This window comes from Felis catus, chromosome B1 (assembly GCF_018350175.1).
Source record: "Felis catus isolate Fca126 chromosome B1, F.catus_Fca126_mat1.0, whole genome shotgun sequence".
NCBI classification, from domain to species: domain Eukaryota; kingdom Metazoa; phylum Chordata; class Mammalia; order Carnivora; family Felidae; genus Felis; species Felis catus.
The window spans coordinates 142821846-142847944 of NC_058371.1; the positions used below are offsets into that span (position 1 = coordinate 142821846).

Genomic DNA, 26099 nt, shown 5'->3' on the forward strand with positions numbered 1-26099 from the left:
GTATCAGCATTTGGATTATTGTGAGGCCACCTCACATCCACCACTTCTCACGGGACATGGCATTTCAGAAATGATCACGTCCACAGTACCGACTGAACAAACATCCTTGAAGTCTTGACCAACAACATGCTTACAACTGATTTGCTCATGATCTTGGCTGAGGATATTGCTGGGAGGAAAAAGGATGGCCTCCACTGTAGAGGATTGTTTTTAATAGTGGGAAGAGAATGGAAAATAGGAAAGGGATAGAGAACAGGCTTACTGTTGGGCCTAAAGGTATTTGAAAGTTAATAATGGTGAAGTTAGCAGTCTCTTCTCACCAAGCAAGGGTCAAGTTTTGCTACAGTAGGGATCACACCCACCTGAGAATTCATTTTCAGAGTTGCATGTAAAACCTCCCTCATTTCATGTAACAACAGACAATTCAGTGTAGCAGAGGAGGGAGTGATATCCTGGCAGGTCCTATGCTTTCAGGTGTTTATGTCATGACAAGCATCTGTTACCCTGAAGGCCACTTCTTTTGACATGTATAGATCAGAAAAGTGATTGAAAAAAGACAATGTGCAAAATGTATCCAGTCAAATCCTTCAGAGGAATAATTTTCGAGAGTGTTAGGAACTGGGAGCCCCCAGAATCCCCTTGAGGAATTTGACTAAGAGCAGCTGAAGACATTTACTGGCTGGCTTCCACCTGGTCTAATGCAGGGAGCCACTCAGTATCAGCAAGACACAGCTAATTACCAACGAGTTGATTTGGGGCTCCTGTGTTGGCCTAAGTCTGAGGAAATGTCAGATGCACTCTATTTCTCTACCTCAAAAGAACCAGGAGGTGTGGCTGCTGAACACTGTCACTGGTTCCACGGAGTCCCTGGGAAATGGGAACTCTGGATGTAAGAGAGAAGCTTTGACGACATTCCTGGGAAACAGAGGTGCTCTCTTTCTGTACTGATGGAGTCAGCGTATAGCCTCCAAAAAAGGAAAGCTTTGGCTTTGGTGTTGATGGCTCACAAGAAACTTCTGGGTGGCCTGTTCGTTCAAGCTCTTCAAAAGACATCTATACTGGGGACCAAAACTATAGTTTTGAAGTTCTTAAAACCAGGAGATACATTTCATTAAGTAATTAAAATGTCTAGGACAGAAGAGGGCATTTGGTCTCTCAAACAAATCTTATTCTCCCAATTCTCTCTAGTACTTGCAGCCCAAATGAGAACTGGCCACCAGCCACAGGTCAAGCACATGTGAAAACAAAACAAAAAAAACTAAAAGCCTAGGTTGCACCACCTGCTCAAAGTACTAGGCCATCTCTGGCAGCCATTAGCACAGCCTGGCCGCTGGTCCTTGCCTCCTGCCACCTCCCGGTCTGTTTGAACAGACTTATAACTTGGGCTCTAGAGTACCCTCCAGAAAGTCGTAACTTTGAAGCAAAATCACAGTCTTCAGATGCCCCGTCCAAATTCCAAATGGATAGTGCAAAATCACTCTTTGGATATTGAGACAGTTTTTGATGGTGGTTGATAGGCTTAAGAATTTAGGAAAACTTTTTAAAAAGCATCATTAAAACAGCCTAAGAATAGATCTCTTAATGTAGGCTACATTCAGCCCAAATCCCCTGCAGAAGCACTGCATGACTTCAGTGGAATTGATTTGGTTGCTGACTTTCCTCTTACACAGATTAGCTGTCGTCCTTGTTGGTAAAATTTAGCTCTGTCTCCCCGCCCCAGCGATCGTGCCGTGAAGCACTAGGAAATGATGTGACAGCCATGTGGCACAAAACCTCCTTCCTGGGGAAGGTGGTGTTCCTGTTGGTTGTGGAAGTGAAGCAGCGATGACTGTCAGCAGAAACTGGGATTCCCCCGTACCCATTCTAACACAAACGAAAAAGGTACAGATCAGGCAGACAAGCCAAGGGCTTAAGAAAAAAGTCTCCACGCTCAATGTGATTATCTTTGGAATTCTTCATTTCATTAAGGTTTTCACAAAGTACAAAGCTCAAACATAACTGCCTATGTCCACCACAAAACAGAATCAAATAAGTGGTTAGCACACAAACATAATGATCTTTCTCATTTTAAAAAATATAAATAACGACAATGTTCAAGGTTTTACAGTTTTCTTCTGTGGGTGTTTCTCTTTAAGGCTTTATGTTGCAGACCCTTCATTAATGAGTTCTTATACCTGTTGTCAAGATATACCACCCACAAGCAAGGAAGGCCACTGTGAATACATTCCTGAGGGTGACACTCATTATGTTGCCTCAGCCTGTTAAAAACTAAATCGAACGCCCTCCCATCGGTTCTCACAGTTTCATTAATTTTCCTTCTACTAGAAAGTGATCATAGAAAGGAGTAAGTTCCCAGCAGCATTCAAGCTCTCAGATCAATCATGTAGGGTGAGAAGGAAGAAACAGGCTTTTTCCTGGATAGTTTGTTTGTTTTCCTTTCATCCAGAAAAACCCCAATAACCCATAGAGTTTAAATGGTGGTTTGTACTGAAACATTTTTCAGACTAAATAGTGTTGAGAGAAAGGGTGATCTTTTGGTTGGGTGTTTTAGAAGAGGTTAAAGTGGGGAGGTTAATGTTGGAAAAATACCACTTAAAGTACACCCCCCAACAGGAGCCGTTTCACTCTCCAGGTTTGGGGGCAGAACCAAGGCCCCTGCCTTGGGAATGAAATCAGACGGGAGGCTCTCCAGCAGACACTTGACTTGTTCCTGGCCTAGCTTGATCTTGTCGTCCAGCTTTCGCTGCTCAATGAGGAGTGTTGACTTCATTTTCACGAAATGCTGGTAATCCTGGAGCTGCTCCTCTGACAGGTAGTTGGCCAGGATGTCCAACACTACACGCTCCCTCCGATCCAGGTTCTCCTTGAGCTCCCGGGCATCCTCGTGCTGCCCAGCCAGGACCTTCCTCTTCTCGTTGAGGGAGCTCTGCCAGGGCAAAACCAAGAGATCAGCAGAGGGCAAGGGCAAGGAAGGAAACTGCAAAAACACCTTTTACAGGACTGTGAAATCTCCAAGAGTGTATTTCAACTGTGGCTCTAGAGTAAGGAGGCTTACTTTTTGGAAAATCAGTTTATTACCCTTCTGTTGCATGTATATAGTTCTCTAACTTGTCAAATTATGTGGCAGCTTTAAGAGAGATTACATTAAACTGTGATTCCACTCACATGAAATATTTAGAGGTTGTATGTATCTATATGAGTACTCAAAAACATATCTATATGAGTACGCCCCACTGAATGGTGGTTGCCAAGAACTGGGGGAAAGGGGTGTATATGGACTCGTTTAATGGATATAAAGTTTCAATTTTACAAGAAGAAAAAGTTCTAGAGATCTGTTGCACAACAATGTGAAGAACATACTTCACATACTTTAAAATACTTTAAATGGAATACTTTAAAATGGTTAAGGCGGCAAATTTTAGGTTATAAAAAACTAAAGGGGGCATGGTGCACCTGGGTGGCTCAGTCGGTTAAGCATCCAACTTTGGCTCAGGTCATGATCTCATGGTTTGTGGGTTCAAGCCCCACATCAGGCTCTGTGCTGACAGCTCAGAGCCTGGAGCCTGCTTCCGATTCTGTGTCTCCCTGTCTGCCCCTTCCCACCCCCTTGTTCTCTCTCTCTCTCAAAAATAACCATTTAAAAAAATTAACTGAAAGGGGGGAAAGAAAGGCCAATCTTCACAGTACAAGTATTTACATTGATAGTGGTTCTCAAAGTGTGGACCAGCAGTGGCACATCTCCTGGGAACTTGTTAGAAATGCAAATTTTCAGGGGCTCTTTGATCTACTGAATCCACAGCTTGGGAGCTGGGGCCCAGAAATCTGTGGTTTAATAAGCCTTCCAGGCGATTGTTCCACAGCTGAAGTTTGAGAACCTCTGCTCTGATCCACAAACCATGGGAACATCAGATTTTCCACATCGAAAGAAATCTGTTACCAATTTTTACGCCTTTGAATCTACTATGAGAGAAGTTCTGTTTAACGATGATGGTGGTTTCATATTCTGAGCGTTTCTTACACAAACCCAATGGTAAGATAGCATGTGTAGGCTAATTTACTTTATAAAAATCTTTAACATGGCTTTTTACTCATCATGTTGACATATAATGAATCATTTTTTTTTTCATTTTATGTTTAATCATTAAAATTTTTCAGGCCAAAGTCATTGAGAAATATTAAAATGAAAATCTAATTACAAGGTAGATCTGTAATTTTATTTCAATATAAATTGGCTATGTAGGCTTATGAAAGGCTCACAGGCCATGTGCCTTATCTTCCCTTGAACTAGCATGTCAGATCTTACAAAATAATGCCCAGGGGGGAAAGTACAAAGTTTTAGGTTTATCTTACAAATATCTCCATTTTCATGGCTTCCTTCCCCTAATAAGAAAAACACATCTAAAACAACAACAACAACAACAACAACAACAAAAAACCCTTAGGTGAGGGGCCTGGCTGGCTCACTCAGTGGAGTATGTAACTCTTGATCTCAGGGTTACGAGTTAGAGCTCCACACTGGGTGTAGAGATTGCTTAAAAATCTTTAATGAAATCTTGCCATTTGCAACGACATGGGTGCAGCTAGAGTGTATGATGCTAAGCGAAGTAGGTCAATCAGAGAAAGACACATACCATATGCTTTCACTCATGTGGAGTTTTAGGAGACAATACAGATGAACATATGGGAAGGGGGAAAAACAGAGGGAAACAAACCATAAGAGATTCTTAATGATAGAGAACAAACTGAGGGTTGATGGAGAGAGGTGGGTGGGGGATGGGCTAGACGGGTGATGATGGGCATTAAGGAGGGAACCTGTGAGGAGCACTGGGTGTTGTATGTAAGTGATGAATCACTAAATTCTTCTCCTGAAACCAATATTATACTGCATGTTAACTAGAATTTAAATAAAAATTTGGAAAAAAAAATTAAAAAAAAGCCCTTAGGGACACATGCACCCCAATGTTTATAGCAGCGTTATCTATGATAGCCAAATTATGGAAGCAGCACAAGTGTCCATCAATAGACGAATGGATAAGGAAGATGTGCTATATATACTATAGAGTATTAGCCATCAAAAAGACTGAAATCTGGCCATTTGCAATGACATGGACAAAGCTAGAGAGAATGATGCTAAGTGAAATACGTCAGAGAAAGACAAATACCATATGATTTTGTTCGTATGTGGAATTTAAGAAACAAAGCAAACGAGCACAGGGAAAAAAAGAGAAAGAGGCAAACCAAAAAAGAGACTCTTAAATATAGAGAGCAAACTGGGGAGGTGGGTGGAGGGGCGGGTGGATGGGGATACAGGAGTGCACTTCCTGTGACGAGCACAGGATGATGTTTGGAGGTGTTGAATCACTATATTGTACACCTGGAACTAACATTAAACTGCATGTTAACTGAAATTTAAAAAAAAAACCAAAACACCTTAAATACCTTTAGGGACTGAATTTGAATGAAGACACCTTTCAAAATGCTGTAAAGAAAAAGTGAAAACCTCTTTCTCACCTTTAAAAAATTAGCAAGTATTTTAAACATGAGGAATAGAGAGAGAATACCTGTGTGCCCATCATTAGCCATGCCAATTCTTAACAGGGGCATTTATCATATTTGCTTCAGATTAAAAGCAAAAACTAGAGATTCAGTTGAAGCCTTACATATATTCCCCTTCGCCCCACTGGTGACCATTCTACAGTTTGCATTTGTTGAACCACTTCTTCTTCCTTCAAATTTCTATTATACTGGGTTTCTTAATGAAGACTAATCGTGATAAAAACGAGTATGGATGTATTATGCATGTGAGCAAGCACACATCTGTATTCGAGGGTGTGTACATTTAAACATTGAGCGGAGTTCCATTCTGGAACAACTCCTCTTCCCCTAACGAAAACTGCTTCACTGTTCCTTCTCTCACAGACCTGTGGCATCCATCCCAGCGGCCAAACAGGAAACTTAAAGTTAGCTTCTGCTCTGCCCTACCTCTCGTCCAGCTTGCCTTACTATTTCAAACTCATTCTCTCACTCCCTAGTCTGTACCCCTGTGGTAGTTGCCTAAGTGAATGGCCTGACTCCTTGGTAGACTCTTAGCCTAAGCCCCACCACTCTCCAGGCTAATTAGGTGATGAAATTAGTTTATGGCTCTTCCTGGCCTCCAGGCTAAAGTCCTAAGTCTGTGAAGTGTGACCCACAAGGTCTCTGTGACTAGTTTCTGTGCTGGATACTGCCTGTGCCTCTAGATCCACTTTTCTCAGCCATGCCCTGGGCCTAAGGAAGCTGAATGGTGAAGGCTGCATCAACTGGTGTCCTCTCTCTCTGGGCTTGATCATGGGTGTCATGGGCAGGAGACTAGAGGGAGGGCGCAGGAGGAAGAGCCTGGGGCATCTATCCCTGGCTCCTTCCTTGCCAGGTAGTGGGGACTACATTTGCTCACCATGGCCTCAGGGCTGTAGGACAGACACAGTTAGAATTCTGATAAGGGCTCTCTTCCTCCTCCAAGTGATGCTAACCTTGGGGGGACAGGGAAGCCCCCTTCCCATACCTTCACTGAACATTGTTTATCCCTTTTGAATGAGCCCTCTATTTCCTGTCAATTTCCTGACTGTACACTTTTTTAAAATATTTCCTGCAATTCACGATTTTTAAAAACCAAGCAACCATGTATGGTTCTTGAACATGCCATGGTCGTTCTTGACTTTGTCCATGACATTGCTTCTAAACGGTGAAGCCCTCCACGTAGAATTAAGAAATTCTTCTATACCCTGGTCAAGTGTCACCTGTGCCAAGTCTTTCCTGGCCTCCCCCCACCACCTGAGAAGCGTTTCGTGGCTGAGTCTGTCGCTGTGCTGCCGCATTGTGGATGCACTTGCTGCTTCCATACTGGTTTTCCTCACTACACGGTGAGTTCCTTGAGGGCGGGGCCTGTGTTTTGGCTGCTGCTCATCCCCAGAATGCGCAGCACCAGACATTTGGTAGGTGCTTGTTTGCTGAGCGGAGGGAAGGAGGAAAGGATGATACTTTTGAGGCAGGCACTTCTAGACGATTTCTAGATGAGGAAGCAAAGACTCAGCACATTCGCATGAGGAGGGCACTCACCGGAAGGGGAGAGGAGCTGCAGAAAGTTTTTGGATGCCCAAGCACATTCAGAATACCACCTAGACTTTTTCTATTTCAAAAAACGACATCTTCCCTTTTAACTTAATACATTAGGAGAAATAACTGGGAAATCCCTGATAGCCCCGAAAGAAAGAGCTATAGATAGGAGGAGCCAGAAAGCAAAGGAGTCTCTTAGTGGCTACAGTGCTCATCACCTTCTAGCATAAATATCTGTGTACAATAGTTACAGGTATGTTTATTGTCTGATTTGTCTTGATAGGGTCCCTGAAGGCAGGGATCTGTCTGCTTTGTTCATGAGCCTCATGCATCCCAGCAAATAGTTGCTGTACTGATGAGTAGGTGAAGAGTGCTATGCAGCTCTGGAATTATGTTCATCATAGAGAATAAAACTTGGGGTCTGCAGCAGGACCCCTCAGATCCTGGTTCCATCACTTGCTGGCTTGTTGTGAGGATCCAGCGAGCCCAGTGCTGGGCAAAGAGGAAAGGACTTGAATGTTATCCAGTGTTGCTACCGCTGTTACTACCTGTCCTCTTTCTTCCAGTAGAGGGCGCAGTGGAGACACCTGGGTACATCGTCACCAAGTGCCTGCAGACCCTTGCTCACAGATTCCCTGGAGCTTGAGTCCACGTTCCCACGTGGGAACTCTCCTCAGCCCCAGCAGGTTTTTTTTTTTTTTCTTTTTGTCCCTCTCTCCCTTTCTAATGTCACCCTCCCACCATGCTTCTGTCTCTTCACCATGCTTCTGTCTCTTCCTTTTCCTGGGAAAGAAGGTTAGGAAAGAAAACTCTGGTACCTGTGTTTTTACTTTCCTAAGTATTCCCTGAGCCTGAAGAGCCAGCATTACCTCTTGGCATGCAAGATGACTTCTTTGGTGTTTCCCGGTAATCTATACATTGGACTGCCCTCCCTGCCCCAGAGATCATAATCTTCTCCAGAGAAGGGGTCATGTTCAGTTGCACCTATGTGCGTGGGTTCAGAGGGAAAAGCCGTTGAACTAAATCGCTAGTCCACCTACCCTTTCTTCATTACTGGCATCTTCCCCGAGGCCGCTAAGGACGTTTTCCACACGGGCCAGGCGCCCTGAGAGGGAGAGCAGCAGGTTTACCACCTTGTCCAAGTCCCCGATGAACATCTTGTACTTGTCAAACTCATTCGGCTTGCAGAGCTCACTGATCAAAGCCTCCACCTCTTCCCCCAAGGCATTATTGAGCTTGATGTCCATCAGCAGACTCCCTTTCGCTTCCTGCAGGGTCTCAAGCTTGTGGGTGAGGCTTCCAATGAGCTCGGCCTGTAACCCCAGAGGAGACACACAGCAAACGTTAGCCAGCGGAATTGTCAATGGAAAGAGGATTCATTTCTCCCAGGCACATCCTGTCTTTTCAAGGCTAAGCTGAAGGTCCCCTACTCTGTCTGGACTGCCTCTCAACATGACGCCACAATATTCTTTCCTTTCCCTGAATGTCTACAACTGCCTTTCTCTGAGCCTATTCAGTCTTCACAGGCCAACACTTGACTACACATCATCGCCTTGCAATGTTTCCCAATTGAGTCATGCTCTGTACAGCTCAGTTTTCCCAACTGGCTTGTCAACTCACTTTTATTTTACTATTATTTTTTTTTTAAGTTCAATTTTTTGAGAGAGAGAGAGAGAGTGCACATGAGCAGGTGAGGGGCAGCAAGAGAGGGAGACAGACTCCAAAAGCAGGGTCCCCGCTGTCAGCTCAAAGTGCGATGCGAGGCTCAAATCCACAAACTGTGAGATCATGCCCTGAGCCCAAGTCGGACCTCAACCGACTGAGCCACCCAGATGCCCCATTTACTCACTTTTATAAGGCTTTGCAAGATATGCTCTCTTTTGGTCCTCATAACGATACCACAGGCAGGTAGGGTATAGATTTCTTGTTTTACAAATAGAGAAGCCAAGAGTTAAAGGAACGAAGGGACTTACCCAAGGTCAGAGAGCTGAGTGGAGTATTGAAGATAGTTACCATTCAACAGAGCAGTTACTATGTGCCAGACACTGTGCAATAAACTCTACATGGATTAGCTCGTTTAGTCTTCCCAACAATCATACGTATACAGCAGGTGAAGAAACAGACTCCGGTGAGGTGATGGCCCAAGACGCACATACCATTAAGCGGGGCTGCCTTGAACTCAAGTCAGCTTGACTCAGGAACTAGCCTTGTACAGTCATCATAAATATTCACCGAGACCTTTATCAGAAGTCAGCCGTGTGATCTTCCCATCGTGCTCCACTATCTCCACTTGCCTGAGTTATATAATTTGCCATTTTTATTGCAAATGTCTATGCATGTGAAACAGTTACACAAGTATCCAATATATTTAACTGAAGGAATGAAGTAAAGGCCTTAGTGGTTTCCAGTTTGATTACACTTATACTAAATGTCTACTAGTTTGCTACAAGAGAAATTAAACTTCATGATTTTTAAATTAGTCTTTTGTTTTTCTCTTAGCCTAAGGTAGCCAGATGGAAAAAGGACATAATCTTTTTTTGGTTAAAACCTATTTCTTTACCACTAAAACAGTTCCAGCTCAAAAAAAAAAATTGTTTTATGCATATATATATAAAATCAAGCCATGTGGCTTCAATTGGAAACTCGGTAAGAAAGGATCACAATTTTGATGTTAGAGTAAAATCTTCATTTTTAAAGGAAGGAAAGGGGGAAAAACAGAAATAATTTTGACTAACAGAACTGAAGGGTCCTGAGGATTTTTGGTACTATTTCTTCATCACCAGAAAATACAACAATTACAATGATATGGGGAAATATTTCTCCATGTTGTGCTCATCTTGGAGCTGCACCATCAGAGGTACTCTGTCTTCCAATCTAAGGTTCAGAGTGTCCTTGAAATGTCTACGTTTTGGCCTTCACGGTGACAACTTGTCTTCTCGACTCGCCAAAGCCCAAAGGCTAAACAGTGACTAACACAATTCTCATCTGCTGCACTGCCTCGTCATAGGTTATAATCTTTGGCTTTCCTCAAGCTGTGTAGTTAAGACAAAGTCAATGCAAGGATACTTTCAGTAGAGGAAAAACCCGTACAGTCTATATCACTCCCCAACTGAGGAGTCTAAACCCAGAAAAAATGCAGGTGGCAGAGAATATTGTTTAATATTCCTAATGTTCTCCTGGAAAACAGATTTTCCAGAAAACCCCCACCAATGGTGGCTGGCATTTCTGGTATTTGCCTGCTACCCAGCCTGCTAGGCAGCTCCAGAGACACGCCCAGCAGGGTGTGACGATCCTGCGGTGGTGTTATCCGTTCTTACGAAGAGAACAGCAAGGAGACGGATGGAAAGCAGTAGGAAAAATAAACCCTGCCTGCTGTTACAGCTTCCAGCATTCCCACCAGACAAGGTTCAGAGAAGTCAAATGTCATTACGGCTGCTTTTCAGGTAGACAGTGAGAGACTCTGACATCTCCATGAAGTCAGGCCAGGAGGTTTTCATCTTGCTGCCTGCATTCCCTAGGCTCACCGCTCCGTCACCGGACGATACCTTCTCACAGTCACACCAAATCCAAAGGGGCAGATGACTGCGCAGCATTTCTATACTCCAGCCTCAGGGAAAGGTCTCTGATTATTCAAATGTGGGATCCATTTCAGCCTCTTGTCTTGAGAGGTATAGTTTCTAGAAAAGTCTTGAAACAGAACTAGGAGATGGAAAAGAAGGTAACGGCCTTGCGTTTTTCATTCCTCTCACTAGGACTTCTTTTGAAACTAATACTGTGTCATCACTTCTGGAACTCAAAAGCACTTTTGTTGATAGTTTATCTGATATCATTAAAAAACAAACCCTCATCATGGCCTCAGAAGCTGGTATTTGAAGGGACAGGAGACTCTGAACGTGTGAATGAGCAGAGACCAGGAAGGATACATCCGTCCTCACGTGTTGGGCGGAGTTTCTTCTGGACTCAGCTCGGGGCTCCTACCCCGGTCAGTAGTGCCGAAAGGGCAGCCCCCAGGCAGGCCTGGTCCAGTGGGCGGGCAGCGGGCAAAGAAGTGACACAGCGGAACAGCAATGGGAGATCAGGCTCAGCAGCCTAATCCTCTCAGTCTGTCCTCTGCACAGCCTGTTTGGGTTTTCAAAGACCCAGACGCCAGGCAGAACCACAGCCTCTGTGCAGGAGCTGATGTGTACCGTGGGCTTCAGGGTAGAAGGAAGAATAGAAGGAGACGGAAATGTCCGGGAGTGATGCAGGGAGGATTCGGTGGGAAGAACCAGGGCACATTTTGTGGCACTCTGGTTTCTAAAAGCTATTTGCCGGGCCATAAGGTGATGTGTTAGCACGTATGGCCATGCTGTGATATAGAAGCTACTGAGCAATCTCATCCGTCACTCCTGGCCCAAATGGTACATATTTGGATGGTATTTGATTTTTTAAAATGCTTCTACATTTAAGTGACGGAAATTTGGATTTAAAACTGCAGTTAAAAGGGATGTGAGTAACTGAAGGCAACAAGGGAAAGTTGGCTATACCAAACAACCATTTCTCTGCCAGGCAGACCTCTTCAAAAAAAACCAAAAAACAAAAACCAAAAACCAAACCCTACCAACTTCTAGCTGCAGAATTCACTGTGGGAGGGACAACAGGTCTTTTGAGGGGTTTTGTTTCAATAACATACTAGTCTCTCAGGAGCTACTTAATTTGCAAAGTCATTCACATTTTTTCACTTCTCATCTGGTGCGAACTGTTACGTCACCCTGTGTGCGATGCAATTTATAGGGGTTTTTTTTCCTCTAAATATAGTTTAACAGACCCTCCCCCTCCCACCTCACCATTTGCTTGCAGCAACCCTGCTGGGCCCCTTCCGCCCTCCTCACTGCCTCCAGGAGTCAGGAACCTAGGCTCTGACAGAAAACTCACCCCCCATCAAACCACTTGACCTTTGGTGCCTCCATTTTCTCACTCATAGCCAGGAGATAATAATATCTGCCTAAAACTAATAATGTTTGAATATTAAGCTCTTTCTCTGTGCCGGGAACCACTTAAATATTTTACTATTCAATTACTACTCCCAATAACCTGATGAGACAGGTAGTATATTATTATCCCGGTTTTACTGCTGCACAAAGTGAGGTGGCTAGAAGTTATTTAACTTGCGAGAGCCAGGTCGTCTGGCTTCAGGGATCAGGGTTTTAGTCACTACGTTAAAATAGCTCATTGGAATGTTCTGAGGCTCAACTATAATAAAGCTTGTGCGAGCATTCTGGGAAATATAAAAGTATTATACACATTCAAGTTATTGCTACTTGTGCTGTCATTAAGATTCAGCAATAGTCTGGGGAACACTCATTTTAGGGCGCACCTCTAGAGGAATACTCAACGTCTCCCCCACGTGACCATGCCACCTTGCCTTCTGCTCAGGGATCTGTGCTGACCATGTTCCCAATCACGTTGCTAATAACACGGCTGGCCTGTGCTGACGGATCATCTTCATCTCAAAGAAGAGTAATTCAGGACTCCTAGCTGCATGGCTGGAATTCAGGGGCAGAGTGGAGTTCAGGCTCCTGCTAGTAAAAATGATGAAGATAAAGACACTTCAACCACAGGCTTTGTTGTTTCTTTCTTTGGTTTTAAATGGGAGGATCTAGGCAGTAGTACATGGTTGTTTTCACAGCTGAACTTCATCCAGGAGAAAAGTCAGGGGTGATTTTTGTCCCAGTGACAGAAATGGGATCAAACCTCCATCCCATGTTGTGGGACCTCAACGAAAACAGGTCTTGGGGACTCAGCTACCATTTCAAATATTCTCTGGCACATTCTCTGGCAAGAGTGGCTCTTTACCATTCACTTCCTCTCAGGAAGGCTTGTGATCAGAACGCTGTCCTATTTACTTAGTACGGTCTCTTGGTTCTGGGTATCAGGACTCTGACAAGAAACAGTATTAAATTTCTTTAAATTCAGCTAAGCCCAGGGGCGCCTGGGTGGCTCAGTCAGTTAAGTGTCGAATTTGGCCCAGGTCATGATCTCATGGCTTTTGAGCTTGAGCCCCGCATTGGGCTCTGTGCTGACACCTTAGAACCTGGAGCCTGCTTCGGATTCTGTGTCTCCCTCTTGCTCTGCCCTTCCCCCGCTCATGCTCTCTCTCTCCTTCAAAAATAAATAAAACATTAAAAAAAAATTTTTTTTAATTCAACTAAGCCCATCATCCTCCCTCCCTAAATGACCTCTGTTTCCCTATTTCAGTTATGACAGCCATGTAAGGCCAGGAGCTCGAGAGTCATCCTTGACCCTTTCCTCTCTACCATGCTCCACATCTAATCTGTCCCCACGTTCTGTCCACTCTGCTTCCCCCCCCCCACCCCCGCTTTTTTTAAATCCACCTGTTTCTCACAGCCCCTACTGCACTGCCTTTACACAGGTACCGTCACTTTCCCTGTAACACCCTCCCAACTGCCGCCTCTGCCTCCACAGCTGCCAGAGAGACTTTTCTAAAATGCCTGTCAGCTCTCTCCCTGCTGGTAAACCCCAGGGTGGAGGAAGGGTGAGGGACTCCTGGCGTTAGCCAACATGGTATACGCCCCCTGCCGCCTCCGGCCCCACTTACCACAACTAACATCCCTGGACTCTGAAGGGGACTCTGTAAAGCGAAGGATGGCAGCGTGTCGGGACGGAGAGCCAAATGTGAAGAATGACCCGGAATGGGGGTTAGTTGCCTGCCTCCCCCTTCTATGTTCTAGCTCTGAAGTGCACGCAGAGAGTGGCAGCAAAACTCTGAGAAAAGTCCTGCCTTTCGAACAAAGGACCAAAAAAAGGGGCCTCCTCGAGCTAAAACGTGTGGGGGAAATCCTGTTTTTAACCCTCCTTGTTTTCTTCCCCTAGCCCTGGCTCCCAAGAGTAGCTCTACTCCCTGAGCTGCACTCGCAGTGGGGGCACAGGCACTGAAAACCCCGAGAGAGAGAGAAGCGAAAACAAAAACAAAAACAACAAGTCTTCTTTATGGTCAGAGGAAGTGGTCCAAACGGTGTGAGGGGAATTCCCACTCTTTTTTCTTTCTCTTTTATTGAGGGAGGTCCCAGCCATGCAGAACAGCATAGCAGCCCAGGCTGCTATAGTCATGAGAACTGGTCTTTCTAGCCAGAGGCCCAGGAAGAGGGGTGGCTGGGAGCCAGACAGTATTGGGGGGGGGGGGAGGGGGGAATACTGCACGGAACAGCCAGAAGGAAGATCCCCTAATTCTGTGTATGAACTGACAGAAGTCCTAGGCTCACGCTCAAGTAGACCCAAAGCAGCACAACAAAGACTCTGAGAACTGAACTATGATAGAAGCACTAACCGAGTCCCAGACTAACCTCTGAATGGTGCATGTTTGGGAAGGATCTGTGCAACAAGCAAAGGCTCTGAAAACCGAAATGATGTTGGAATTGGCACCTGAAGGTGGGACAGAACTTATAGTCAAGGGGCACCTGGGTGGCTCAGTCAAGCGTCTGACTCTTAATTTCGGCTCAGGTTGTGATCTCACAGTGTGTGATATCAAGTTCTGCATCTGGCTCAGTGCTGACAGTACAGAGCCTGCTTGGGATTCTCTCTCTCCCTCTCTCTCTCTGCCCCTCCCCTGCTCTCTTTCTTCCTCAAAATAAATAAACTTTAAACACAAAAAGAACTTGTAGTCAAGCTGAATACATTGCTTGCTAAAATGAAAACAAAAAAATCAACATTCTGTAGAGGATTTTAACAGAACCCAGAGGCTCAAAACGTAATACTCAAAATGTTCAGAATACAACACAAAATTACCCAATATTAAAAAAACAAAAACCAAAAAAACAGTAAAACATGAGCAATTCCCAGGGGAAGACAATCCTGAGGAAACCCCAGTGCTGGGATTTCCAAAGCCTTTAAAATAACTTTTATAACCTTCCTCCGTGGTAAAAGTAAGCACTCTTGAACACAGAAGTCTTTGGCAAAGAAACAGACACTACAAAAAACTGAGTCAATGGAAATTTTGGAACTCAAAACTATATTTGAAATTAAGAGAATTACTGGTGGAATGAAGACAGTCCTACAGAAATTATCCAATCTGAAGAACTGACAGAAAACAGATTCTTAAAAATGAGCTAGGGCTTCAGGGACTTGTGAGGCAACATCAAAAGGTCTAATATTTGTGGTACTCGAGTCTCAAAAGCAGAAGAAAGATTAGTGCATAAAAGATATTTGAAGACATTATGGCTGAGAACTTCCCTGAATTTGGTGAAAGACCTAAATCAAGAAGTCAGTAAATGCCAAATAGGAATCACCAAAGAAAATCAGGCTCATGCACGTCATAATCAAGCTGGTGACAATTGAAGACCAAGAAAAAAAAAAAAAATTGAAAGCAGCCAGAGAAAAACAACACATTGCATACAGGAGAATCAATATTTAAATGACTGTGCAGTTTTTGTCAGAAACCATGGGAGCGAGAAGGCGGAATGACAACTTTAAAGTGCTAAAAGAAAAAGAACAGTCAACCCCCAATTCCATATCCAGTGAGAATATCCTTCAGGCATGACAGCAGAATAATGACATTCTTAGATGAAGGAAAACTAAGAGAAACCGTCACCAGTAGACCTATTTTAAAAGAAATGGAAGGAAGGAAGGAAGACTGAGGTTTTTCAGGCTGAAAGGAAGAAAGACCACAGAGAAATCTGGAACTTGAGGAATGAAGGAAGAGCAACAAAAATGGGCAGCTGAGAACCATCTGGGTCACTAATGATCTCCTGGGGAAAGCCAATTCTGCGGAACAACAGATTCTTTTTGCCTTCTGAAATATTCCACTAAGTCTCTAAGCCAAAGCCCTTTGGCCTTCGGAATAAAGAGTCATGGGACCTGTTGAAGCAGATTTTTGCCTAATAGACATAGCTGGGTTAGGCAAAGAACTTAAAGCTCTAATTATTAGACTGTCTTTAGATTTTTTGTTCAGATAGTTCAGACAATGAAAGTGTTTCAAACCTCTGTTTACTTGGAACATTACAATTCATCATCTATGATGTATACATAGAAAATATATAAAGTAGAATTGGTTTAAAAGGCTAATTTCAATTTTTAAAAATATTTATTAACTGGGACTCTGGTTTCCATTGAGTCTTAGTGAATTTCATGACTAGCGATGTATCTTAGGTTACTAGTAACTTTAAATATCAGGTAATAAGTTATTTCTTTGGGAAGGCTGGTGGGAGGCTAGTCTCTGCCTTGGAACAATCTTGATGAAGCATAATTTTTTAAAATCACCCTTAGAAAAGCTTGCTGTATATCAGGAAGGGAACTGCATTTTCAACTCTATGCTGCAAATATTAATAGATGCCTTCTACAACATCATTTAAAACTCACATATTTTGGGGGTACCTGGATGGCTCACTCAGTTAAACGTCCAACTCCTGATTTCAGCTCAGGTCGTGATCTCACGGCTCATGAGTTCGAGCCCCAAGTTAGGCAGTGTGCTGATGGCACAGAGTCTGCTTGGGAGTCTCTCCCTCTCTCTGCCCCTCTCCATATTTTCTGTTTCTTAAAAAAAAATTTTTTTTAAGTTTACTTATTTTGAGAGAGAGCACACAAGCTGGGGAGGGGCAAAAGAGAAGGAGAGACAGAATCTCAAGAAGGCTGCACACCATCAGCAGAGAGCCAGATGTGGGGCTCAAACTCACAAACCACGAGATCATGACCAGAGCCAAGATCAAGAGTCGGACGCTTAACTGACTGCACCACCCAGGCGCCCCTTTATATTTTGTTTTTAAATTTTTTTAATGTTTATTTTTGAGAGAGAGAGAGAGTGAGCACATGAGTGGGGAGGGCAAGAGACAGAGGGAGACACAGAATCTGAAGCAGGCTCCAGGCTCTGGGCTGTCAGCACAGAGCCTGACACAGGGCTCGAACTCATGGACCACGAGACCATGACCTGAGCCGAAGTTGGATGAGTAACTGACTGAGCTACCCAGGCACTCCATATTTTCTGATTTTAAGTCAGGAATATAAACACAAATGACGCTAATGAAAATTCTATTACGCACGAATAAGCTTGCAGTTCATTAAAAACATCTCATAGGATTCTCTAGTGCCATGCAGTAAGATCTGAACTCTTCAGGATTTCAAACAAAGACCTATGTGACCTCCATGACCTTCTGGCCCCTGTGGAGCCTCCCAGCCTTGACTTCTGGGATCCACTGCCTTCCTGTGTGATCCTCTAAATTTGGTCATTTCTAACTGAGGCATGAGCCTTTTTGTTTGGCATTCCAAAGTATCAAACTGCTGGCGATACCCTTCTTCAGTACAGACACTCCCTGTGTTTTTCCACATCTCTGGGTCTTTACCCAGGCCAGTCCCTTTGTCTTGAATGCCTGATGTTCTTCTCTTGCCCTGACTCCTTCTGACTCATTCTGATTACTTCGGTGTAAAATGTGGCAGTATAGGTATCAGAGCAGTTTTGTGGAAATAAAGAGAATATAGCAGTATGAAAAACACAGCCCACACTTAACAAGGTAAGAAGTGCTCAGCACATTGTACCTAATGTTATTTCCTGTGAGGATTAATCCTCTGTGCCTTTATACTCTCAATCTAAAAATACTTTTGCCATATAATCATCAGAGTGAGAGGCTGATAATAAACTGATGGGAAAGCATTTTTTTTTAAAAAAGCAACGAGTAATTTGTCACACTGCTACTATAAAATAAGGTATCTCTACGTGCAAAAAAATGAAACAAAAAAGTGTAAAATATTCAGTGAAAGGCACCATGGCAACTTGGTACCTGTAATGGTGTTTATATAGCTCCCTCTTTGGGATAAGTAGAGACTAGAGCAGGTGTTTTTTTCCCCTCATCGGAGGACCCGTTAAATGGGGGCATTCGGCGGCATTTGAAGTAGGGATATGCCGGAAGTAGGGGAGCCATGAAGCAGGTGTTTAAATGGGAACACCTCGGGCTGGGAGAGCTCAGTACTACAGTGCCAGCCGTGCGCTTGTGCGTCCATGGAGCCAGGAGCAGTGGGAGGGAGAAGAACACCCCTGACAGAGGTGCTTCTAAAATCCCCAAATCCTCCTGCGCCGTTACTCCCTGCTCGAGGGTCTGTGTCCTGTGGTCTCGTTCCACACACAAACAAGAGAGCCTGGGACACATGGAGTAAATGAAATAGAATCACCTAAGAAGGCTTCTCCTGGGATTGGTACCACCGAGAACCACTTACATTCCAGGCTCAGCAAGAGACAAGCGTTTGAACAGAGAGTCCTTTTTCAGTGTACGGGCCTGGCTTGTATGAAGAGCTGAAAACTCAGTGGCAGGTGGCCCTTCCGGGGCTGTAGGGAAGGCGGAATGGCAAGAACTTTCTCCCCGGCAGGCACAGCTGGGCTTAGATCTTCAGGGTATGTGGGAAGACAGCAGCGGCATCATGGTGTCATTTTTAAAATGTCTTACATGTAAAATTTCTGTAGGAGTATCAAATGCTAACTAAATTTCAGTGCTGTGCTTCCAAGCTATTCACTGGGGCGCTGCAGACAGAGTTGGGGGAACGTAAAGATTAACATTACCACCTCTCAGAAGTGTCTTTTGACAATCGGTCTTTTTCCTTAAAGTTTCTATATTTTCTGGTTTCCCTTTTCGCCACGAAACATGAAAGGAAAATTACAGACTGCGGGCATTGGCTGGTCAGCTCAGAGGAGAGAGCTGGGGTCTCTGTTTTGGACTAAGTGAAGGTAGGGCACCTGGGTTTTAGTCTCAGCTTGAGACTTTTAGGAAGTAACTTATTCCCTGTAATGACTTTCACTTTTGTCATCTGTAAAGATGAAAATGACAGGAAAGCTATGAGGAAGTCACTCAAAGTGCCATGTGAGTCAGGAGTCCAAGGACCGTATGGGCAAGGTTGGTGATGTGACAGACCTTTCTTCCTCTCCTGCCCTAAGGAGCCAGTATCCTTGCTCGGACCTTGACTCTCTTTTTGGAGAGAGCAGAACACAGGCCTCAATTCTTCCTTTACCTTCTTTTCATTGACATCCACCTGCTCCTCTTCCTCATTCACCTCCTCTGGCATATCCTTGATCTTGTTCAGAAGCTCAGCCTTGGGAGCAGACACACTGTAGTAGGCAGGACAGTTCACCAGCATGCCCACTGCCTCCTTGTCTTCACTCCTGAGGCATAAAGAACAAAAAAGTACACAGCACATTCCAGAAGCTTCATTTTACCACATGTCTGTGCATTCAGAAAGGTGTAAAAAATGTTATTCATTCCCTTCCCAGAAATTAGGATGAACAAATACTTACCAAAGAGTGATTACTATGTATAGGGCTCTTGGAAGCCAGGCAGACCTGGGCTGGAAAACACCAAAGGGAGTGCTGGGAAGGAGACTGGACATCAGGCCTGTGGATTTGCTAGATGACTCTGGATAAGTCATTTGACCTCCCTACGTGTTTCTCCTTTTGTGATAAATATGAGTTCCTGAGATACAGGAGTGCTGATGCATGGGGGCACTTGTACCCCAATGTTTATAGCAGCACTTTCAACAATAGCCAAATTATGGAAAGAGCCTAAATGTCCATCAACTGATGAATGGATAAAGAAGATGTGGTTTATATATACAATGGAATACTACTTGGCAATGAGAAAGAATGAAATCTGGCCTTTTGTAGCAACGTGGATGGAACTGGAGTGTTATGCTAAGTGAAATAAGTCAGTCAGAGAAAGACAGATACCGTATGTTTTCACTCATATGTGGATCCTGAGAAACTCAACAGAAGACCAGGGGGGAGGGGAAGGGGGAAAAAAGTTACAGAGAGGGAGGGAGCCAAACCATAAGAGACTCTTAAATACTGAGAACAAACTGAGGGTTGATGGGGGGTGGGGGAGGGGAAGTGGGTGATGGGCACTGAGGAGGGCACCTGCTGGGATGAGCACTAGGTGTTGTATGGAAGCCAATTTGACAATAAATTATATATAAAAAGTATGAGTCCCTGAGTGTGAGGGTATTTTGAAGGTGCTGCACCATCTCCAGTTGTGGGTTATTTCCTACTCTTCCAGGGTTACCTGTCATCTTTCTGATGCCTACTATGATTGTTGCATGGACACTTGGCCATGTTTCCTTCTCATATAAGCATGACAGCCCAGATAAGCCTAAGAAATCTACAGCTTTCTGGTCAATGGCCAAGAGATGTGAAGTCTACTCCTTAGGTACACAGCAGGGGTTTCGAGGCCGGGGAACAAACTAGGAATTGAGAAACCTGATGTCTAGTGTTCTCTGTTTGACTATCACCAAGCTGTCTTTCAGAGTAGAGGTCAGAGCCTACTAACTGAATAAATGACTCTATGGAAGTAGGTGAGGTTCTCTTGGAGAGGTATTTCAATCTTGTGACTTTATTTTTAACATCTAGGCCATCATTTTACTTTGGAATAAAGAGCCACAGAAGAAGTCATTTTTACTCATTTCCTGTTTGATAGGACTATTCTTCTAAGCAATATAGTTACATTTAATTCAGTTAATTGAAAAAATAGGAAAGAAGTCTTCTGATATGCCCCCCCCCCCCCATATATTCATAGCATTACAAATGCTTCTCAGGCTTTTGACTGACTAAACCTCACAATGGCTAGTCTCATGCACAATAGGACATTGCTTGTTTTCACCAGAAGATGGCGCATGCCAGCCTTTTGAAATTCCTCCAGGTCTCTGTGCTGCAAAAGCTACATGACTATTCCATTTCTAAATGAAGAGAACAAATGTTCTCAGTGATAATGCTAGGAAATACTTTGCTAAGAATGTATTTGTAAGTTGTCTTGGCCTTTTTACAGCAAGTGGTCAGAGAACAGAATGAATGGAAGCCCCTAACTGATCTATGACACCTACCCACGGGGAACTGACACACCCAGAGAAACCCATCTTTGGGTCCTTCGTGGAACCCAGTGGATTGATTGTCTTGCGCATTGTGGGTACTCAGTAAATGTGTGCTAACCACCTGACCCTGGATAAGTCACTTCACCTCAGTAAGTCTCTGTCTGCCAAATCTGAAGAAGGGGACGGACAAGGTGACAGTTCAGGCCTTGTATTAGGAGAGTCTCCAACAACCTATCAAAGAGCTTGTAAGGACTCCATCGCTCTTTCCTCTCTCCCCCTCCCCCAAATCAAAACATAGTATTCCTGCTGGTAATTTAGTTAGGATCAGTTGGAAATTTCTAAAGGCAAGCCCAAATTTAGACAAAAAGCTCTGTTTTTATTTAGTCTAGAAGCCACTAACTGTGGAGTACCAATCCATCAATCCACATAGTTTTCAATGAAAATTAAAAAGAAAACAAAAACCACTCTGAACCTTTCCCATAGTAGTCCTTTAAGGAAATCAAACATACAAGAAAATATGCGATCACCCAGGAGAAATCAAAAGAATGAAAAATACAGATTGCTCAGGGTCCTTTCACCCCTGTGGCTGGGGGCTGGGACGCACTGCACGACTGTAAACACGTGCCATCAGGGAGCTTCAGGAGCAGAGGCTCGCTGGCTGAACAACACCGTGAGACTGCATCCACATTCAGATCTCTCTTGATTTTTAGGGTTACACAACATCCACCTAACTCTTGAAAAGGGCGAATGTCAGTGTAGTAAATCCATTTGTCTGGGCTTGCTTTTTTTTTTTTTTTTCTGAGAGAGATAGGGTACAAGTGAGCAAGGGGTAGAGAGGGGGAGGTGGGGAGAGAAAGGGGTAGAGAAAGAAGCAGGGCTCACCCAAAATGGGGCTTGAGCTCACCTAATGGGGGGCTCAAACTCACAAACCGTGAGATCACAGCCTGAGCCAAAGTCAGATGCTTAACCAACTGAACCACCCAGGCGCCCTGGGCTCTCTTCCTTCTTAGAAGTCTTTGCTCACCTCCACCTTGAGGAGGCCTCTGCTCTGCTCACCACTTCTCCCTGCCACTCAGCACTGACCCCTGTGGTGCTGTCTGCAAAGGTGACTCTGTTGCTTATTGAGTTAGGGGCACTGTGAAATCATTATGAGAGCAGGCACAGTCACCAGGCACAGTCACCGGGCCAAGCTCAAATCCAGATGCCATCACTCACATGTTCTGGGGCTTTGGTTGGGCAGTCTTAATTTCTCTGTGTTTCAGTGACCTCACTTGTAAAAGGGAGGTAAGATTGGTCGCAACCTCAGGAGGTTCTTGTGAAGATTCAGTGAGATGATGTTTATATAAAAAATTACTACAAGGGCTAACACAAAGACATCAACAATATTAATGGTTTTAATGGCAATTGTCACCACTATTACTATTTTTGCTGTTGGGCAAGTGCCTAGTAACTCAAGGTCAGTCTGCCCCACTTTCTACTCCTCAGAGCCATTCTGCTAAGGCTGAGATGGCGTGTCATTCTTGGGTCAGAATCTTTGGAAGCAGGAAAATGTCACACAAGTTGTCCTAGACCTATTACCACCCCCATGGAAGGAGATTAAATATAAGTCTCTTTGAGGGCATTACCAGGGACTTACCTCTTGCTTTCATATCCTGCACAGTTGACAGTTCTTTGCATGGCCTTTCTCTTTATGCTGTTCTCCTTCAACAAGTTTACATCTCGGGGAAACAAACCTTCCATCAGGTCCATAGTTGTCTTCATTCTGGAGTCTGGATCCAAAATGTCTGCCAGAGATTTGTCTTGGTGGACAATTTCCTTTGCCAGAACCTCTGTTCTGATGTCTTCTGAGGTCTTCTGAGGACCAGAATTAACATTCTTTTCTAAACTCTGAGTCCCACTGACTGGGTTGTGGATGGGAGATGGCTGCCCGGGGCCTGGCTGCTTGCCAAGAGCCCCAGCAAGTTGGGGCAGAGTGCCCATGGTGGAGGGTGGGTTGGTCTCGTTGGCTTCTGAACCCTTGATAGAAGTTTGCGATCTGGAAGCTGGTATCTGACTGCCAACCAAATGGACTGTACCAGGCATGGGCCTTTCCTTGGCAACCGTCACCTTGGCAAATTTGCTGGAGCTGCTAGGGATATTAAAAAAGAGAGGGTAAGAGAGGAGTCAACAGAAGGGTAGGAAGACTGAAGGAGAAGTTTCCCACATCAGGGCTGTGGCTTCCCACATGAGGAATGGTGGGGTGGGGGCAAGGTAGTCATGCCCTGAGGTTATCATTCCCCACAAATTGCAAGGTCCTGAGGGCTTTCTCCTCACCCCAGCAGTTGGTCACATGGGAGTGTGTAACTTTTTAAGGGATCTAGTAGGAATTCAGTTTTGGTGAATGTTGCTGTGAGATTCTAGAGCTTTCTGAAAGGTCCAGGTGAACAGAAGGAGTTAATCGCAAAGGCAACGTGTTCTCTTGGTGTTTAGAGACTGCTTGTCCTGGGAAGTATTTGTTGGGAAATGCTTCTTCTCTATTCTTCTGGCTTCCGAGAGGTTTTCCCTCAACATTACTGACCTTTAGCTCTGTTCTTTATCCTTTCCAATGGACACGGAGTGACTGTGGAAAGAAAGCTGACCATATCCTGTCCATAATTCAGCTTCTTCTCTTTCTTCTGAGAGTGAGGCTACCTCTAGGCTAATCTACACCTCTCTCTCTCTCCCTCCACACACACACACACACACACACACACACACACACACACACACACACACACACCAGTGTGTATCTAGCATGGCCTGAGACTAGGCAGGTAAACCTGTTTGGGGTTCACCATCAGGAGGCTCGCTTACACTCAAGAGAGGAGCCATATTTTCCAGTATCAGCTCTATCAGTAACAAGAGCGATACTTTTGTCTTCTATATGTCTTCCTCCTTTGTCTTATTTCTTAACTGATTCAGAACTCAAGCAGGAATGAGGGATGCTATTTATTTAAGACCCTTTGAACTTATCGTGTCCACAGAAGTGAACTATGCCTTTTGGGCTTTGGTGTCCATTTTCACTACTCTTGTTCCTCTGTTCCCGATGCTAGTATGGGGTACTAGGGTCACAACCTGCCAAGGTAAACAAATGAAACCATTCTGCCAGTCGCGCGACTTAAGCTTCTGTAGAAAATGTCCACAACAGGGTTCTCCTGTGGCCAATGAAAAGAGGATCCGGGGAGCCTACAGGGTAAAACTCTTACTGGAGAGGGGCACCCTTTTGTTCCTCAGCTGGGGGCTTGCCCTATCCAGAGTCTGCCCACTTACCTGGTACAGGGCTCCTTGTGATCCTCACTGTCCAGCTCTGCCTCATACAGAGCGTGGGGAGGAGGTGGAGGAAAGTCATCCAAGCTATTCACTGGGGTGTCCTGGCTCAGCGGAGGCGGTGGGGGTGGGGGAAGTTCAAATGTGGGGCTGGAAGCGGCGTTGGGGTACAAGTCCTTCACAAACACCTCATCATCATCATCTTCCCGAGGTGGTGGGGAGGCCAGCAGGACCGACTCAGATATTCGGAGGGAGATCCTCCCTGGAGTGCTTGGGGCCCCAAGAGGCGAGTCTAGAGTGCTGCCTGAGCTTGGAGGAGTCTGCTGTGTTTTGTAGTGCTTCAGGTCTCCAAAATCAGGTGACGAGGATTCTTCAGGGAGGCTGTCCTCTCTGACCGTGTGGGCCCACTTCACCCGAGGTGGGGCAGGCCGCTGAGGCAACGAGACCCGCTTCCTCGTTGCCTCTTCTAGCCCGTGCTCTGGGCTGTTGGGCTCGTGGCCTCTTGGACTGGCAGGCTGGACCAGGCTGTGACCATTGCTTCTGTGGGTCACTGCTGAGGTGTATGGAGGAAGAGGCTGTTGCCCTGTCTGACAGTCCCTTCCAGTCAGCTGATCGGTTGCAGCCTGGGAGCTGGAGGGAACGGGGGAAGGCAGAGCTGAGCTGAGCGGGGTCAGGGATGCAGCCCTAGTGTCTGTGAGATGCCCTTGCATTCCTGTGGGCAACAGCCTGGGGCAAGGCGTTGTTCTGCTGGCCTGCCTCTGATGGTCCAGGGGTCCAGGACATTCACTGGGTACAGAGGAATCACCAACTGCTTTGCAGCCTGAACCACCCCAACGAAGGCTAGGATGGTGTTTGAGCAACAGCATGTCTTCGTGGCCTCTTTCTGAACAACTGACGGACCTGGAGCAGGATATACAAACACAAGGGTTACAGTTCAGAAGGGGCAAACTCTGAACCCTAAGTTCATTACACAGACGGGAAAAGCATTTAGGAAGCAGGGCCTCAGAGGGCCTCAGAGGAACCACACACTGTCCCTCAGGCTGCTCACACAAAGAACCAAGTTTAAAAAGGACGCCTGGTGCACAGTTGGTTACATGTCCAACTTCTGCTCAGGTCATGATCTTGTGGCTCATGGGTTCAAGCCCCGCATGAGGGTCTGTGCTGACAGCTTAGAGCCTGGAGCCTGCAGTGTGCCTCAGATTCTGTGTCTCCCTCCCTTTTTCCCTCTTAGAAATAAACAGTAAACATTAAAAAACAAAAAAAGATTCCAGGGGCTCCTGGGTGGTTCAGTTGGTTAGGTGACGGACTTCAGCTCAGGTCATGATCTCACAGTTCATGGGTTCAAGTCCCGCATCGGGCTCTGTGCTGACAGCTCGGAGCCTGGAGCCTGCTTCAGATTCTGTGTCTCCCCCTCTCTCTACCCCTCCCCTGCTCACGCTCTGTGTCTGTCTCTCAATAATAAATAAACGTTAAAAAAAATTAAAAAAAAAAAAAACATTCCAGACATACAGTCCTACAGGAAATGTCAGATGGTAGACATGGGGGTCACAAGGCATTTCCTTTTATTAGCTCTCTCTGCCTGACCTCCCCACCCCCTCTACACATCCCACATAAGGCAGCTTTTCGGGGCAGGCTTTGGGGTATAAAAGGAAACAGGTACATTTCTTCTGCCCCTTTCAGGACTACTTCGGGAAAGTAGTCCCAGTGTGATCCCCATGGGAGAGGTCTGTTTGGAAAGCACCTGTGTGGGCTGTGAACTTGACGGTTTTATTTACAGTTTTCCCTCAGTTTCCTCCCGTTTTCACTTTTTACAATGGAAGGTCAGGAGGAGGAGGGGAGTCTCCCCAAGGAGCTAATAAGCAATCATCTCTGGAGAAAGAGAGCAATAGCAA

General features: G+C 45.0%; 1 protein-coding gene across 8 annotated transcripts in view; it reads right to left on the minus strand.

Annotated features, from left to right (window-relative positions):
- Positions 1 to 1939: 1939 nt before the first annotated feature.
- SHROOM3 (shroom family member 3) overlaps positions 1940 to 26099 on the minus strand; it is a 327033-nt gene continuing 302873 nt past the window's right edge. For 7 of the 8 annotated variants that reach the window (XM_045056183.1, XM_023253022.2, XM_023253027.2 and 4 more), the window contains 5 exons: positions 24211 to 25107; positions 22559 to 23050; positions 19078 to 19228; positions 8133 to 8405; positions 1940 to 2926 (listed from right to left, as the gene is read on the minus strand). In XM_045056183.1, coding sequence (XP_044912118.1) covers positions 2558 to 2926; positions 8133 to 8405; positions 19078 to 19228; positions 22559 to 23050; positions 24211 to 25107 — 2182 coding nt within the window. In that variant the 3' untranslated portion in view covers positions 1940 to 2557. The remainder of the gene's footprint in view (positions 2927 to 8132; positions 8406 to 19077; positions 19229 to 22558; positions 23051 to 24210; positions 25108 to 26099) is intronic. The other variant, XM_023253023.2, reaches the window with a different exon arrangement.